This window comes from Oryctolagus cuniculus, chromosome 18 (genome assembly GCF_964237555.1).
Source record: "Oryctolagus cuniculus chromosome 18, mOryCun1.1, whole genome shotgun sequence".
Lineage (NCBI taxonomy): Eukaryota > Metazoa > Chordata > Mammalia > Lagomorpha > Leporidae > Oryctolagus > Oryctolagus cuniculus.
Window position 1 is genome coordinate 50,821,206 of NC_091449.1, and position 17,565 is coordinate 50,838,770.

At 45.8% G+C, this 17,565-nt stretch overlaps 1 protein-coding gene across 5 annotated transcripts in view; it reads left to right on the plus strand.

Moving 5' to 3' along the window:
- The first annotated feature begins 59 nt into the window (after positions 1-59).
- Positions 60-17,565, plus strand: part of CTCF (CCCTC-binding factor) — a 62,870-nt gene continuing 45,364 nt past the window's right edge. For 3 of the 5 annotated variants that reach the window (XM_051846943.2, XM_070062615.1, XM_070062616.1), the window contains exons 1-2: positions 71-303; positions 4,541-4,657. Coding sequence is in view for 2 of the 5 variants with exons in the window: in XM_051846940.2 (XP_051702900.1) it covers positions 7,411-7,416 (6 nt within the window). In the remaining 3 variants the exon portion in view is untranslated. Of the gene's footprint in view, positions 304-4,540; positions 4,658-7,273; positions 7,417-17,565 lie in introns of all 5 variants that reach the window. The other 2 variants (XM_051846940.2, XM_008257464.4) reach the window with 1 other exon arrangement.

A 17,565-nucleotide genomic window follows, 5' to 3' on the forward strand; every position in this document is an offset into this window, starting at 1 on the left:
GCCAACCCCTCCCCTCACCTTTCCTCCCCCGCCCTCTACTCGCCGCCCGGCCGGCCCCCCCACCCGTCCCTTCCCTTATCAGCACCCGCGGCCCCGGCAGCGCCGACGCAGGCGCACTGCACCGCGCCGCCGCCATTTTGTGTCCGAGCCTGTGGAGCGATTAAACCGTGCGCGGAGCTGCTTCTTTGGCGGCAGCGGCGGTGGCGGTAGCCGGTGCGGGCGCGCGGAGCTGGCCGGGGACGCCGGGTGGCCGGAGCGGTGGAGCGGCGGCGGAGCGGGCGCTGCGGGGGGTGTGGCGCGAAGGTAAGGGGGCCCGGGGTGGAGGAGGTTTCGCGGGCCGCCTCTAGGTGTCACGATGGGGCCGCTCCGGTCGGCGCTGGCTGCAGCCCGGCGCCAGCGCCGCCGCCGGGGGGTGTTTGTCTCCCTCTACCGTCCCTGCTGCGGCGCGGCCGCCGCCATTGCCCGTCGCCGCCGCGGCCCGGCCGCTCCCCCCTACCCCGCCCGTCCGCTAGGCTTCCCTCTTGGCGGCGCGCTAGGCCCCGGGCGGCGGCGACAACAGAGGCCCGCGCGCCCGGCGACTCCATTTTCCTTCCTTTGTCTCTGCCCTCGAGGCCGGCTCTTGGCCCGGGCAATCGCCCGGCCGCGGCCCGCCCTCTGCCCTCCGCCCCTCCCGCGGCGGGTGGCCCCGGCCGAGACGCGATGTCCTCGGCCCGGCTTCCGCGCCCGCCTCGCTCAAGTGTCCAGACCCACTGCCGCCGCGCGCTCAGCCTGCTCCCGGAGCCGTACGGCTGTCAGGCCTCGGCCGACGCGTCTCGGGGCTGCCCATCCTCCAGTTCTCCCGATTCCCGGAACCTACCCGGCCGCGCTGCGTGCGTCCCCAACCGCTCGGCTGCTCAGCGGTGGCTCCCAGTCCGCGCGTTGCCGCCGCTGGTCTCCGTCTCCGCCGAGTGGCGCAGGCGGCGCTGCTGCGGCTGCGAGCAGAGGGGACCCCAGAGCTGCCGAGAGCTCCCTCTGCAAGGCTGGCTGAGCTGCTCGCGCCTCGACGCCGCCTGAGCGGGCGGGGGGACGCGCGCTCGCCGCCCCCGCCGGGCCCCGCTGCGCCCCCAAACTCGCGCCTGGGCTTCTCGCCCGACCTGACCCGGGCGGCCCCTGCGGTGGGCGGAAAAGACGGGAGTTACGCATCAAGTAGTAGTTTTCTGGCTCGGACACAGCAGTCCCTTGTAGTGATAGCAGCCTGACTTTGTGCGCTCAGAGATCTCAAAGGGACCGAAACGTAATTTCACTCTGAACTCCGGTGACGTGACAAACTCCTGAAATCGGGAATATGGGCAGTCTTAAGTTGGTTTGGGCAACCCTTGGGTTTCCCTCCCGCTTTAAAATGTCCTGACGCCAACTTAGTACCTGATGCTCTAGGGCTAGGCGAAGGCAAGTTCTGCCCCGGGATTGTGCAACCCGACCTAAAGCGCCAGTAGGGCAGAATGAATTTATTCTTGACTCGACTGGTAATTTGCCCATACGCTGAAATATGAGGGTTGATGTTGTAATTGAATCCTGGGTCACTCGCTGCAGATGGTTTATAAATATCTGCGCCTAATGTAACTACTCTTTAGTAGCTGACTTCCTGTAGCCCTGAGTTCAGCAGTAAGCAAACATTCACATACATAGTCTTCACACTTTATTTGAGTTTAGGTCAGCTGGGAAAGTTAAAGTTCCACGTTCCCTCGGGCGGGAAAAGAAGCTGGGCATATATTTACTGTGCTTAAATCATTTTATATAATTAAAAAGCCTCTTTTGTTGAATTGCTAGAATTTCTTTTTGCTTTTCCCTTAAATGTTCTAGTGCCTTAATATAGTACTGTGCAGCAGTTGATGTAAATCAACTTAGGATGCTTTGGAGAGAAGAAAAGTCTGGATTAACATTTTTTTATGGAAGGAAAACTAGGCTAAATTTATGAGAAAATTAAAACCCCCTGGTGCTAAGCAAAGCCGTTCTGTCCACCCTGTGTATCTGTAGGTCTTACCAGCAATCTGCCCCCACAAGCAAGTCTTGTCCTTTTTTTTTTTTTTTTTTTTTTTTTGGTAAGTCTTTTATTTTCACATCTTTTTTGAATCCTACAAAATGTTCCTTCTCCCTCCTCCCTAATAAAATTATACTAACTTTGATGAGTGTCAGGTTTGGGAAAAGAACCTCCTTTAACATGTTAGTTTGTGTAATTTGTTGCATTCTTTTTGATTTTCAGTTTTCCTTTCAAAATTGTGGGTGAAAGTGGCATATATTATTTAAAAAATACGCTCCCCACAGATTAAAAATTAAAATGCAGTAGGTTTGTAATTGAGCCAGAAGTAGCTTGCTTTCCCAGGTTAGCATTGTGCTGCAGTGCTTCTTAATTGGTTGTTTCATATGTCTTTTGGTTTTATAGGCTTATTTTTGGAGATTGCTGTATGTCAGAAATCACACTGGTTTTATTAGCAGACTAAATCTATAGAGAAAATAAATTGAGGATGAACTGATGACATCAAGCTAACCCAAAAGCTCTACTTATTTAAACCAGTGATAAATGGAGGATTACAAGATTATTTACCTACATAAGGAAATACTGCTTGTTTGAGTAGTTAGTTGTAAAAGTTATCCTCAGGGGTTCATTCAACCTACATTGGAAGATTTAGAAGATGTGAAAGTTATCCTTGAAATACTCTCAAATTCTAAGCACTTTCAGATTATTTATTTATTATTTTTTAAATAATGAGGGCGCCCATCTGGGAATTCTCTGAGTAGCGTAGGGAGTTCCTTAGCAGAGGCCACCTGCGGCAGACCAGGGCCCTGGGGAGGAGTCCTGTGGCAGATCCTTGTACAGTGGTGCCTGCTGGCAGAAAGTCACCTCGAGAGACTTCTTTGCTTCATAGATGCTGCCAGCATTACAGCCATCCGCATCACCTCCTTTATGGACTCCATCTTTTTTTTTTTTTTTTTTTTTTTTAAGCCAGCTTGACCATCTGTGTGCCTTTTTTACCTGTCTTGGCTCCAGATGACTTCAAGCTGTTTTGCCAAAATTTAGATCCTCCTTCAAACGACTAGAATTTGTCACGATTTACGACTTTGAAAACAAACGTATTTAGAAAGAACAATGGTAAATGATGTATAACTTGGGAGACTGGTTTTCATTTGGATTTGTGGATTTTTCATATCACATTTGTTTATTTTTAAACACCTCTAAACTATCTTTTGTCACTATCTTTGTATCTTCCTTGCCAGTATCTGTGCGTTTTCTCAATGATTTGGTATTTGAGGATAAATATATGGCAACCTATGTGGACTGCTGATACATAGCCCAAGAGTAGTGATATATTTTTTCCACATTCGATTTTCATTTGGGGAGATCCTTAGAATTTTCAGGGCATAAAATTGCATTCCCTTAAAGGCATGTTAGTGTTAATACATAAACTCCAAAACAAAAGTGTTTCTTGGGCTAAACACTGATTCCCTGTTTGTGTTACTATACATTGCCTCTCAATAAGGGAGACTTATTTTTTCTTTAATGTCATCTAAGAAAATACCAGTTTTGTGGGATGGTTATGAAATGGATATCCTTGTAATTCTATGTCTTGGGCCAAATTCTTTGGAAACTCTTAATTAAAATTTAGCTTTTTAATTTCACTTGGAACTCTTTTATTTTTTTTAAGGGACAAGTTCCTCTTCTGTTGCTTGAAGCTTGATGGTTCATTTTGTAGGTTAGGGAGGAAAAAAGTCATCTAACATGGCATTCCATTGTTTGATCTAAAATGCTATTTTATTGCTGTGTTTCCAGGATTTTCAAAAGTCAGTGAAAGCTTACCCCCTGTAATCACCTTATTAAACAGAAAAGTACAGTCTTTACTTGTGGTGTAAACTAGCTGTAAAAGGGCTGTTAAAAAGCTAATAATTTTTTGGTAATTGAATGCATGTGACATAGAAATGATGGAATGCTATTTTGATAATAACAAATCTCGAGTTCTTTATCCAACAAATGTCTAAAATAAGTGAATATTTTGTATTGGCTTAGCAGGCATTTATAAAATGGCTCAATTAGTGATGTAGCTTTAACAGAAGTATTTTTCCTCCAATTTTATCAATCTTTAGTTTTTGTTGCTGTTTCTAAAGATTATTTATTTGTTTAAAAGGCAGAAAAACAGAGATTGAGGGGGAGAGGTCTTCCATCCACTGGTTTACTCCCCAGATGACCTTAAGAGCTAGGTTGGACCAGGCTGAAACCAGGAGCCAGGAACTCCATCTGGGTCTCTCACATTGGTGGCAAGAACTCAAGTACCGGAACCATTTATATTGTTGTTGTTGCTGTTGCTGCTGCTGTTTTCCAGGCACATTAGCAGGGATCTGGATTGGAAGTGGAGTAGCTAGGACTTCAACTTATACTCCGGTGTGGGATGCAAGCATCCTAAGCAGCAGTTTAACCTACACTGTAAAGCCTGCCCCGGTTTTGTTTTTTATACTGTCTGCATTTGTGTGAATTCAGTGTGTCATAAAATGATTAATGCTTCTCTTTTAGAATGATCACGGACCGGGGGCCAAAGAACAAGATGCACTAGTGGACAGATTGCTGACCGGGAGCTTGAGAGCTGGTTTCTGTTTTCCCTCCTCCAACTGACTTTGCAGCCACGGAGAGGTAAATGCTATTTGCATTTCTTGCTGTTAAAAATGGGAGTAGTATGACTCCTGCAGTATAGGGGATCCAAGACATCAGGTTATTGCAAGCATACAAGGTTTACTTCTGTAGTCAGAAATCTTAGTTTGAATCGCTGCCACATACTAGCTGGGTGACACCAGGCGAGTTACTTAACCTGTCCACTCCTACAGTCCTCATTTGTGAGATAATGATGCCAATCTCAGAGGCTATTCTTGGGGTTAATGAGCATGTTTGTAAAGTATTAAGTACCATTCTGTGCAAGTACATAGAAAGACCTTAGGAAATTGTGGCTGCTTTTGTATAAAAACCTTTAGAATGTATACGTTATTGCTGCTTGGCCTTTCGGCTAAGATGAAGTGTAAAATGTATATTTTGACTATCAGCAAATGACCTGAAAGGTTTGTGGCATGTGGTAATTTGTAATTTTGATAAGGAACATATGGAATCCTGTTCTTAGTGAAGCTGGTATCCTGGATAACAGTTGTCTTCATTAATTTGAGATGGTCTAGTTGATGTCCTGTGTTTGTATCGGAGCATGACAATTGTTACTAATTTGCTTTAGCCTACGATTTCTGCTGTAAAATATAATGAACATCATAGGGAATGTGGAACGGGCCCCTCACAATTGTTGGGGTCTATTCTATTTGGTTTCTCATAAATAAGTAGAGTTCTGGGTATAAAAATGATGTATCTCAGGCTACCAGAAAACATATCTCTGTTGTCCCTAGAAAAATGTGAAAATGATTTGGTTGCACTGTGTAAAGGCAGAAAGGACTATAGAAGTGGAAATTACAAATGCTAAAATTAGATAAGCTTATATGCATGAATCATCTAAGTGACTACTAAGATCTTTCTTATAAGCTGTGCCTGCAGCAGATAGAGAGAAGGAAGGACACAGGAAGGAAAGCTCTGCTATTCTTCAGACCTCTGTTTTTTCAAATGGGCACCTTGGTATCTTTCTAGATGGAAAGGACAAGGTATGTGTGTATGTGTTCTACCAGGAATGACTGTGCCCTGCAGGTTCTCTGAGGAGTGTTGACACACAGTGCTAACAATAAGCTGCTGAAAAGAGAGACAGTACTGATTTGAAAAACTGTGATGCTAGTGCTAATAATCCCATCTCCAAATTCTGAAGGCTAGGATGGGATTATAGGAACATATATTGACTAGTTTCAAGTGTTGTGAGTAGCTGAATTGTTTGCATTTCTGTTTCTCAAACTGGGATATGAGTACCCTCAGGGTACAAAGTGATGTTGTTCTGGGGTACTTTATTTGTGAGGCAGACAGTGAGAGCTCCCATCTGCTGGTGCACTTTCCCAAATACTTGGAACAGGCTGGGCCTGGGTCAGGGCTGAGGCCAGGAGCCAGGAAATCAATTCAGGCCTTTCCTGTTGGTAATAGAAACTCATTACTCTGAGCCATCACCACTGCCTCCCAGGAAAGCTGGAATCAAGTTATCAAGCTGATGTGGAATGCAGACATCTTAACCACTAGGCTAAACAGCCACCCTCTTTCTGGGGTATTTGAAGCCAGAAGATAAGCATGACCCATCTTGGAGTCTCAATTATGCCAGCTGAGAGGGCAGTGGATTAAGTAATTTCACTGTTAAATAATTAAAATATTATTATACTTAAACAAATAACATTTTTTGGAACAGAACGTAAAGCATATGACTGAGATAACACTTATCTTCAACAAAATGAGGTGCATGTGCCTGAAGGAAGGAAGTGTTTTCAGTATAGGTACCAGAGTGGAAACATTTGAGAAGAAATGTTTGAGTTACAGAACAACTTCTTTCTTTGTCCCTGTAGTAGTCTGTGGTATATAGAAGTTAGTTTGTATTAGTTGATGTTTGCTTGCACACATAATTCCTCCACATGCCTGATGCATACAAGACAGATTGGTAGGCAGCAATAGATAACTGGACCTTGTCAGGAGTGTCTTCAAGACCATTGCAATGACAAAAAGATTATGATTTAAAAGAGGAAAGACTGAACCCCCAATAGAAATCAGTGTCTTTAAAATAGCTAAATTCTGGGGTGGGTGTTTGGCTCAGTGGTTAAGACATGGCTTGGGTTAAGACACGACTTCGAATGCTCACATTCCATATCTGAGTGCTGGGATTTGAGTCCTGGCTTTGCTTCCAAATTCTGGCTTCCTGCTAATGTGCAGGGTGGGAGGCACCAGATGATGACTGTGGTGCTAGTGCTGATAATCCCACTTCTAAAGCTAGAACATATTGACCACCTGGGTCCCTGCCACCCACTTGGGAGACCTGGATTTTACGTTCTAGGTTGTGGCTTTGGCCTGGCCTAGCACTAGCTGTTGTGGGCATTTGGAGAGAGAACCAGCAAATGGAGGATCTCACTGTCTGCCTTTCAAATAAATGGAAACAAATTTTAAAAATATTTTTTATTGACACAATTCTAAGCTAGGACCTGTGACTCCTAAGATAATTCTTCAAAAGCAGCTATTTATAAGTGTTCTGTGCTTTTTAGAATTATGAGTACTGTTACTTAATAAATTGCTGTTAATGTAGGTAGCACTTAAGAATTAACATTTTCTGTATTGATAGTACCTGTTCTTTGAATACAGGTTTTATACTTCAATCTGATTGGTTCTAAATGTACTGAAGTGTGACTTTCTCTGAAATGATCTGAGCTGGATCAACCCAGTTGTGCCTGTGCTGTATCTGCAATATAAGGATACTTCAAACCAAAAGTTTGTGGAAAATGGGGGTAGGTGATTGGCCCCTTGTTTGAGATGCTGGTTGGGATACCACATGTTGGAGTGTCTTGGTTTGTGGTTCTGGCTCTGTTTCTGATTGTAGCTTCCTGTAAATATGGGCCCTGGGATGCAGTAGGTGATGGCTCAAGTACTTAAGTCCCTGCTACCCAAATGGGAGACCTGGATGGAGGTTCTAGCTCTTGATTTCAGTCTGGCCCAGCCTCCAGCTTTTGTGGATATTTGTGGAGTGAACCAGTGGACAGGAGTTCCGTCTGTCTCAGTCTCTGTTTCTCAGTTGGAAAGTGAACCAGTAGATGGGAGCACTATTTGTTTTTTAGATTTATTTATTATTTGAAAGGCAGAGCAACAGAAAGGAGAGGCAGATTTTCCATCTACTGGTTCACTTCCCAAATGGCCACAACAGCAAGGGCTGGAACAGGCTGAACCAGGAGTCATGAACTCCATGTGGGTCTCCCACATGGGTGGCAGGAACCTGTGCACTTGGACCATCATCCACTGCCTTCCCAAGCACATTAGTAGGGGAAGCAGCCAGGACTCTAACCTGCTAACCTGCCCCTCTAATATGGGTAGCCCATGTCTGTCTATCTCATTCTCTCCCCCTCCCAATTTGGGGGGTAAATCAGTAGATGGCTGTTTCCTCTCTCTCTGTCTTTCTCACATACATACACGCATATTTGGGGAGTAAACCAGCAAAATGGGAGCTCTGTCTTTGTGTCTCAGAAACTTATTTTGGGGCAAAAAGTCTTGAGATAACATGGATAATTTTTTCATAAAAGAAATTTCTGTGAATTTTTTTAAAGTTTATTTACTTGAAGGGCAAAATTTTTTACAGAGAGAGATCTTTCATCCACTGATTCACTCCTCAAATGGCCACAATGGCCAGGGCTGGGCCAGGTTGAGGCCAGGAGCCTGCAACTCCACCCAGGTGTACTAGGTAGGTGCAAGGGGAACCAAGCACAAGGGAAGCAAGCCTTTCGCTGCCTTCCCAGGAGTATTAGCAGTGAGCTGGATCAGAAGTGGAGCCACTGAAACTTGACAGTGCTCCAATATGGGATGCCAGTGTCACAACACAATGCTGGCCCCAGTTTTGACCTTCAAATAGTTGGTTGTTGGATATGTTTTGCATTAAACTGAACAGTGATAAGCATCCAGCAATATAAAAGTTAAACAACCTAGGCCGGCGCCGCGGCTCACTAGGCTAATCCTCCGCCTTGCGGCACCGGCACACCGGGTTCTAGTCCCGGTCAGGGCGCCGGATTCTGTCCCGGTTGCCCCTCTTCCAGGCCAGCTCTCTGCTGTGGCCAGGGAGTGCAGTGGAGGATGGCCCAAGTCCTTGGGCCCTGCACCCCATGGGAGACCAGGATAAGTACCTGGCTCCTGCCATCGGATCAGCGCGGCCATTGGAGGGTGAACCAACGGCAAAAGGAAGACCTTTCTCTCTCTCTCTCTCTCTCTCACTGTCCACTCTGCCTGTCAAAAAAAAAAAAAAAAAAAAAGTTAACCTAAATTCAAGTGTTGAGGATGAGGCAAGTAGGCTAGATTTATTAGAAAATCTATGAGCAGGGCTGACATTGTGGCGTAGTGGGTAAAGCTGCTGCCTGCAATGCCAGCATCCCATATGGTCACTGGTTCAAGTCCCAGCTGCCCCACTTCCAATCCAGCTCTCTGCTATGGCCTGGGAAAGCAGTAGAAGATGGCCCAAGTCCTTGGGCCCCTGCACCCACGTGGGAAACTTGGAAGAAGCTCCTGGCTTCAAATCGGCCCAGCTCCGGCCCTTGCAGATATTTGGGGAATGAACCAGTAAATGGAAGACCTCTCTCTGCCTCTGCCTTTCTGTAACTGCCTTTCAAATAAATGAATTAAAACAACAACAACAACAACAACAAACAGCTGTTGAACAATAAAGTGAACAGGATCGTATCATGTGTGATACACAATAACCTTCAGGAAAAGATGAATAGGAAGACTTTTGACTAACAAAACACTTAAGAGGAAGGTTTTTTATTTTAAAGCATAGTACAAAATAAACAAAAAAAATTGTGGAATAAAAGTAAAGAAAAACCCAATCAGAAACCTGGTGGTACATAGCAGGAGCTCAGTAAATAAGTATATGAATGAATGCCTGATAGACGAAACAGACATTAGAGCACTAGTCAAAGCAAAACAAAAAAGCTGGTTTGAGGGTGGTTTAGTTTAGAGAGTCTTTTTCTTGGCTTTGCATAGTTTGTAAAACAGTTATTTTAAAATGTAAATTTTTGAGGGCTGGGCGTCGTGGCTCACTTGGTTAATCCTCCGCCTATGGCGCTGGCATCCCATATGGGCGCTGGGTTCTAGTCCCGGTTGCTCCTCTTCCAGTCCAGCTCTCTGCTGTGGCCCAGGAAGGCAGTGGAGGATGGCCCAAGTGCTTGGGCTCCTGCACGGGAGACCAGGAGGAAGTACCCGGCTCCTGGCTTCAGATTGGTTCAGTGCACTGGCCGTAGCAGCCATTTAGGGGGTGAACCAACAGAAGGAAGACCTTTCTCTCTGTCTGTCTGTCTGTCTCTCTCTCTCTGTCTAGCTCTGCCTGTCAAATAAAAAAAAAGTAAATTTTTCTTGTTTTCTAAATTAGTTAAGACAATGTATTTAACATTGTGATACATCTGTATAATAAAATGTCCTAAGTCATATAGAAAATACTGTAAGATATTGTAGACATGCCACATAAAAGCAGATTCTCAAAACTGTGTGTATAGTAAGTCTCACGTGAGATACGTATATTTGGGGAGATGACTGGATATAAGTAGGGAACCAACATTTGGCAGTTATTAATTCACATTCTATATTGAAGTCCTTAGGTTTGAGTCTGCTTCCATTCCAGCTCCCTGATACTGTTCACCTTGGGAGGCCACAGGTGATGAGTCAAAGACCTGGGCCCCTGCCACTCATGTAGGAGACTTAGATTGAGTGATTGAGTTCTGGGCTCTTGGCTTTGGCCCGGCCTAGCCCTGGCTTTTGTGAACTTTTTGGGAGGGAATGTATGGGAGATTGTGTGTATCTGTCTGCCGAGAGAGAGAGAGAGAGAGAGAGATCTTTCCATTGGTTCACTTCCCCAAATGGCCACTGTGGACGGACCTGAACTGATCTGAAGCCAGGAGCCAGGAGCTTCTTCCGGGTCTTGCAGGCGGGGTCAGCGGCCCAAGGACGTGGGCCATCTTCTACTGCTTTCCCAGGCCATAGCAGAGAGCTGGATTGGAAGTGGAGCAGCTGGAACTGGAACTGGCACCCAGATGGGATGTTGAGGCTGCAGGCAGTAGCTTTACCAACTATGTCACAGTGCTGGCCCTGGAATTTTTTTTAATTATTATTTGAAAGACAGAGTTACAGAGAGAGGAGAGAGACACACAGAGAGATCTTCCATCTGCTGGTTCACTCTCCAGTGGCCCCATGGCTGGGGCTGAGCCAGGATGAAACCAAGAGCCAGAAGCTTCATCCCAGTCTCCCATGTGGGTGCATCTTCCATTGTTTTCCAAGGTACATTAGCGGGAATTAGGATCAGAAGTGGAGCAGCCAAGACTCGAATTGACTCTCAGTATGGGATGCTGGTACTGCAGACAACTGTTTAACCCCCTGTGCTAGAGTGCTGACCCCAAGCCTAGGAATTTTAAGCCTGGGAAATTTCAGAAGGAAAGTGTCCTCTGGTGGTACTGATTAAATAGATTTATACTGTGACCCTGGTGTGAAAAACATGAGGTAGTAAGAGCAAGAAGGGGAAGCAGGGAAACTAGTCGGAAGACCATTGCATTTGTTTAGGAAAGATATTACATCTTAAGTCTATGAGACTGAAGGTAAGACAGCTCACCAGAGTTGCTTTTTGTCCAGGTAATCTTACTATGTTTTATTTTTTTAAAAACTAAGATTGCTGTTCTGCACCTTTCTTGCTAACATTTCCTCATGTTATATTTATGAACATTTTCCCTGTTACTTACCCTATGTTACTTCAAATTACTATGAACTATTATTATTGGATGTTAAGTAGCATATAGAAGGGTATTTAAGAGATGTTTATGGAAATATGGAATTAAAAGGTAAGTTTGAGGGGCCAGTGCTGTGGTGGCTCCACCTGTGGTGCCAGCATCCCACATGGGTGCCTGTTTAAGTCCCTGCTGCTCCACTTGCAATCCAGCTCCCTGCTAATGCAGCTGGGAAAGCAGAGAAGCTGGCTCAAGTTCTTGGGCCCCTGCATCCACATGAGAGACCCAGGAGAAACTCCTGGCTTTAGATTGGCCCAGTTCCAGCCATTGTAGCCATTTGGGGAATGAACCAGTACATGGAAGACCTCTCTCTTTCTCTTTCCCCCTCTCTCTGTCAGTAACTCTGCGTCTCAACTAAAGAAATAAATCTTTTAAAAAGTTTGGTAGAAGAAATTTTGAAATAGCTGCCTTGTCAGGCGTTGTGGTATAGTGGGTTGGGCTGCCACTTGCAACTCCCACATCCCATATGAGAGATCACGTTCAGAGAATGGCATTGTGGTATAGTGGGTTAAGCCACTGCTTTCAGTGCTGGCATCCCATATAGGTGCCAGTTCAAGTCCTGGCTGCTTCACATCTGATCCAGCTCTGTGCTAATAGCCTGGGAAAGGCTGTGGAAGATTGCCCAAGTGCTTAAGATCTTGCATCCACTTAGGAGACCCAGAGGCCTCCTGGCTTTGGCTTATCCCAGCCCTGGTCATTGTAGCCATTTAGGGAGTGAACCAGTGGGTAGAAGATTCTCTCTCTCTTTAAATAGAGTGCACGTGCTAGTTCTGGCACCTTCACTTCTATTCCAGCTTCCTACTAATGTACCCGAGAGGTAGCAGGTGATGGCTCAAGTGCTTGGGTCCCTGCCACTTAAGTGGGAGAAATAGGTGGAGTTCTGGGCTCCTGGCTTTAGCCTGGTCCAGCCCTGGCTGTTGAGCGTTTGGGGGAATGAACCAACGGATAGACTACCTCTCTGTTTGTGTCTGTCTCCCTGCCTTTCAAATAAATTATTCTTTTAAAATATTTACTTTATTTATTTGAAAGGCAGAGAGAGATATCTTCCATCTGCTAATTCACTCCCCAAATAGCCACAATGGCCGGGGCTGTGCCAGGCTGAAGCCAGGAGCCAGATTTTTCTGGATCTCCCATTTAGGTACAGGAGCCCAAGCACCCGGGCTGTCTTCTGCTGCTTTCCCAAGCACATCAGTGGGGAACTAGATCAGAAATGGAGCAGCCAAGATTCAAACCTGCGCCTGTATGGTATGTTGGCACTGTGGGCGGAGACTTAACTTTCTATGCCATGGTATTGGCCCCTCAAATTTTTAAAGTAATTTTTAAAATAAATCTTTATTTTATTTATTTGAAAGACAGGGTTATATAGAGAGATAGAGACAGAGTTCTTCCGTCTGTGGCCCATTTCCTAAATGGCTGCAACAACTAGAGATGAGCCAATCTGGAGCCATGAGCTCCCTCTAGATCTTGCACATGGGTACAAGGGCCCAAGGACTTGGGCCATCCTCTGATGCTTTCCCAGGCATACCAGTAGGAAGCTGGATTGGAAATGGAGCAGTGGGAACTCAAGCATGAATTCAATATCACATATTGATACCGGCACTGCAGGCTGGGGCTTTAACCCACTGCGCCACAGCGCTGCCCTGAAATAATTTATTTTAAAGATTTGTTTTATTTATTTGGAAGGCAGAGTTACAGAGAGAGGTCTTCCATCAGCTGGTTCACTCCCCAAGTGGCCACAACAGCCAGAGCCAGGAGATTCCTTCATGTCTCCCATGTGGATGCAGGAGCCCCCCAAGTGTTTGGACCATTCTCCACTGCTTTCCCAGGCGCGTTAAATTGGAAGTGGAGTAATGAATATTCAAACTGATTCCCAATATGGAATGCTGGCAGCTTAACTGGCTGTGCCATGCCAGCCCTAAATAATTTTTTTAAAGCAGGCACAATAGTGGGCATTTTGGTGTAGGGTTTAAGACACTGCTTGGGATGTCCACAACCCCTATTAGAGTGCCTGGGTTCGAGTCCCAGCTCTGTTCCCAAAAGCAGTTTCCTGCTGGTGGGTACCCTAGGAGGCAACAGGTGATGGCTCAAGTACTTGGGTCCAGGCTGCTCATGTGGGAAACCCACATGTGCATTTATACCTCCTGACTTCGAACTGACCCAGCCTAACTTGTTGTAGGCATTGGAGAGAGAACCAGCTGGTGGGAGATCTCTCTTGTGTCTTTTCTGTCTCTCCTCGTGTCTGTCTCTCTCTGCCTTCCATATAAAAAAATTTTTTTTATTTATTTATTTTTTCTGGACAGGCAGAGTGGACAGTGAGAGAGAGAGACAGAGAAAGGTCTTCCTTTGCCGTTGGTTCACCCTCCAATGGCCGCCGCGGCCGGCGCGCTGCAGCTGGCGCACCGCGCTGATCGGATGGCAGGAGCCAGGTGCTTATCCTGGTCTCCCATGGAGTGCAGGGCCCAAGCACAGGCCACAGCAGAGAGCTGGCCTGGAAGAGGGGCAACCGGGACAGAATCCGGCGCCCCGACCGGGACTAGAACCCGGTGTGCCCGTGCCGCAAGGCGGAGGATTAGCCTAGTGAGCCGCGGTGCCGGCCTGCCTTCCATATAAATTTTAAAAACACACAAAAGAGCAACTACAAGGTATTTAGGTTCACACAGATGTGATGTAGAACTGTCCTATAATAGAGGGCATGCCAGTTCTTTTTAGTGTTTCTGTTTTGTGTCTTTTTTTTTTTTTTTTTAAAGACTTTATTTGAAAGACAGAGGTAGAGAGATCTTTGATCTGTTGGTTCACTCCCCAAATCGCCACAATGGCCAGGGCTGGACCAGGCCAAAGCCAGGAGCCTAGAACTCAATCCAGGTCTCCCACATACCATCTGCCGCTGTCTTCCCAGACAACATTAGCAGTGAGCTGGATCAGAAGCAGAGCAGCTGGGACTCAAGGTAGCACCCTTATGGGATTCTGATGTCGCAGACGGCAGCTTAACCTACTGGGCCACAATGCTGGCCCCTTTGTGTGTGTGTGTGTGTGTGTGTGTGTGTTTTTAAATTTTAAAAATTGTATACTTGTTTTTAATAACATAACATTGAAAAAAAACTGATGTCCAAAAATTGATAAATGAACAGTATTACATCCACACAGAGAAGCAATTGAGGAAGGTGTAATATGCAAATACATTTATTTACAAGTACAAATACTGTGATTTTCAGGAAACATCCCGATTTCAAAGTATGTTCAAGGTGATCTCTCACTTTCCAGCGCTGGTGTGGAGGCTCTTGGCAGCTAGAGTCCCGAGCAATGGGCCCCTGCGCCCTCCATGTGGGTCCACTGTGTCCCTCTAATTAAGGAAGAGTTTCCTCTGCCGTTTTTTCCCTAACTCTTCCCTGAGACTACACTGTCTCCACTTTTATTAAACTATCTTCTCCTGGACTAGATCAGTAAGCTCCCTCCCTATTCTACCATCTTAGAACCGACCTGGCCTCTTTATTTGTATCTTAAAACTTTTCTATTCCCATTTTGAATTTTGTAAATATATGTTGAGATTATAAAACAGTAATGACTGTTTGCTTTCCAAAAAATTTTTATTTTGTAGTTTTTCTTTTCTTTTCTTTTCTTTTCTTTATTTATTTTTTAATTTTTTGACAGGCAGAGTGGACAGTGAGAGAGAGAGAGAGAAAGGTCTTCCTTGCCGTTGGTTCACCCTCCAGTGGCCGCCGCGGCCGGCGTACCGCGCTGATCCGATGGCAGGAGCCAGGTACTTATCCTGGTCTCTCATGGGGTGCAGGGCCCAAGCACTTGGGCCATCTTCCACTGCACTCCCTGGCCACAGCAGAGAGCTGGCCTGGAAGAGGGGCAACCGGGACAGAATCCGGCGCCCCGACCAGGACTAGAACCCGGTGTGCCGGCGCCGCTAGGTGGAGGATTAGCCTATTGAGCCACGGCGCCGGCCTCTATTTTGTAGTTTTTCTTTGTCTCCTTGCCAGACAAGGTCTTTGTTGCTTCCCCTGTGGTTTGTGTCTTTTTGGTGTTTGTAAATGTATATTCTCCTGTACCTCAAATATCTTGGTAAATCTGTTGCCCCCATCTTCCTTTCTATAGTTGTATCCATATGTTTACAAAGTAACCAATTTGACAAATCAGTTGTTTTATCAATTAATATTAATTCAGAGTAACATTTTGTTTTGTTGCTTACACTTCTGTGTGTATTGTGTCCTGTACATGTCTATCCTTTTTGCTGTTTTTCAGATTTCTTTTTGTTCTATTGAAAAATGTTTTAACTGTTCTATTGAAAAATATTTTAACTGTTTAATTGTACTTCATGTTATTCTATTTACTTATACCATTTTACTGTTTGGTACAGATGTGCATTGTTCAAACTGTTAGCTTCTGATTTAGTGTTAATCATATAGGACACCCCCTGTACCATAAAAATGGCCTTGATTCTACTAAGTAGTTTTTTTAATATAAAGATTGATTTGTTTATTTATAAGAAAGGGGGAGAGACAGAGATCTTCCATCTACTGGTTCATTCCCCAGATCACCTCAACACCCAGGGCTGGGCCAGGCCAAAGCCAGGAGCTTCTTCCAAGTCTGCCACATGGGTAGCAGAAGCCCAAACACTTGAGCCTTCTTCTGCTGCTTTTCCATGCCGTTAACAGGGAACTGGATCGCAAGTGGAGCAGCTGGGACACAAACCAGAGCCCATATGGAATGCCTGCAGGGGCCTAAGGACTTGGGCCATCCTCTGCTGCTTTTGAGGGATCACCAGCAGGGAGCTGGATTGGAAGTGCAACAGCTGGGGCTCAAACTGGTGCCTATATGGGATGCCAGTGCCATAGGCAGAGGCCTAACCTGTGCCACAGAGCTGGCCCCAAAATTGTTTAATTTTTGAGATACCCAAAGTAGACAGGAAACTGCAGGACTTACTGTTGAGTCATATGTTCCATTATTGCTTATATGGAATGATAACCAGTTTTGAGATGGGCTTTGTAGATTTTATCTACAGAATGAACAGAAAATTCTCACATTAGAAAATTGGTCATTTAGTTTATTCATTGGATATTCATATTTAGAATGAAAAGCTATTATATTCTGGGTCAGTCATTTCCAAACAGTGGTTGGGGTAGGTTCTATATAGGAATCACCTGAAGGCTTTTTTTTTTTTTTTTTTTAAATATTTAGTTTTTATTTATCTTAAAGGCAGAGTACAGACGGAGAGAGAGACAGATCTTTGATCTGCTGGTTCACTGAATGTTCAAGGCTGTGCCAGGACAAAGCCAGGAGCCTGGAGATTCTTCCAGGTCTCCCATGTAGGTGCAGGACCATCTGCTGCTGCTTTCCCAGGCAAATTAGCAAGGAGCTGGATTGGAAGTTGAGCAGCTGGGTCTTGAACCAGCACCCAAATGGGATGCAGCATGGCAAGTGGAGGCTTAACTAGCTATGCCACAACTCTGGCTCATCACCTGGGGGCCTTTAAAAATATCTTCCCAGGGGCCAGTGGTATAGTATAGCTGCCTAAGGCTCTTCCTCTGGTGCCGGTATCCCATATGGGTGTCAGTTAGTGTCCTGGATGTTCCTCTCCAATCCAGATCTCTACTTTTGGCTGGAAAGCTGTGGAAGATGGCTCCGAAGTGCTTGGGCCTCTGCACCCATGTGGGAGACCCAGAAGAAGCTCCTGGCTCCTGGCTTCAGATCGGCCCAGCTCTGGCCATTGTGGCCATTTGGGGAGTAAACCAGCAGATTGAAGAGCTCTCTCTCCTTCTCTCTCTCTCTCTGTAATTCTGCCTCTCAAATAAATAAAATCTTCATATATATATATATATATTTTTTTTTTTTTGACAGGCAGAGTGGACAGTGAGAGAGAGACAGAGAGAAAGGTCTTCCTTTTCCGTTGGTTCACTCCCCAATGGCCGCTGTGGCCAGTACTGTGCCGATCCGAAGCCAGGAGCCAGATGCTTCTCCTGGTCTCCCATGCGGGTGCAGGGCCCAAGCACCTGGGCCATCCTCCACTGCACTCCCTGGCCACAGCAGAGAGCTGGCCTGGAAGAGGGGCAACCGGGACAGAATCCGGCGCTCCAACCGGGACTAGAACCCAGGGTGCTGGCGCCACAGGCGGAGGATTAGCCT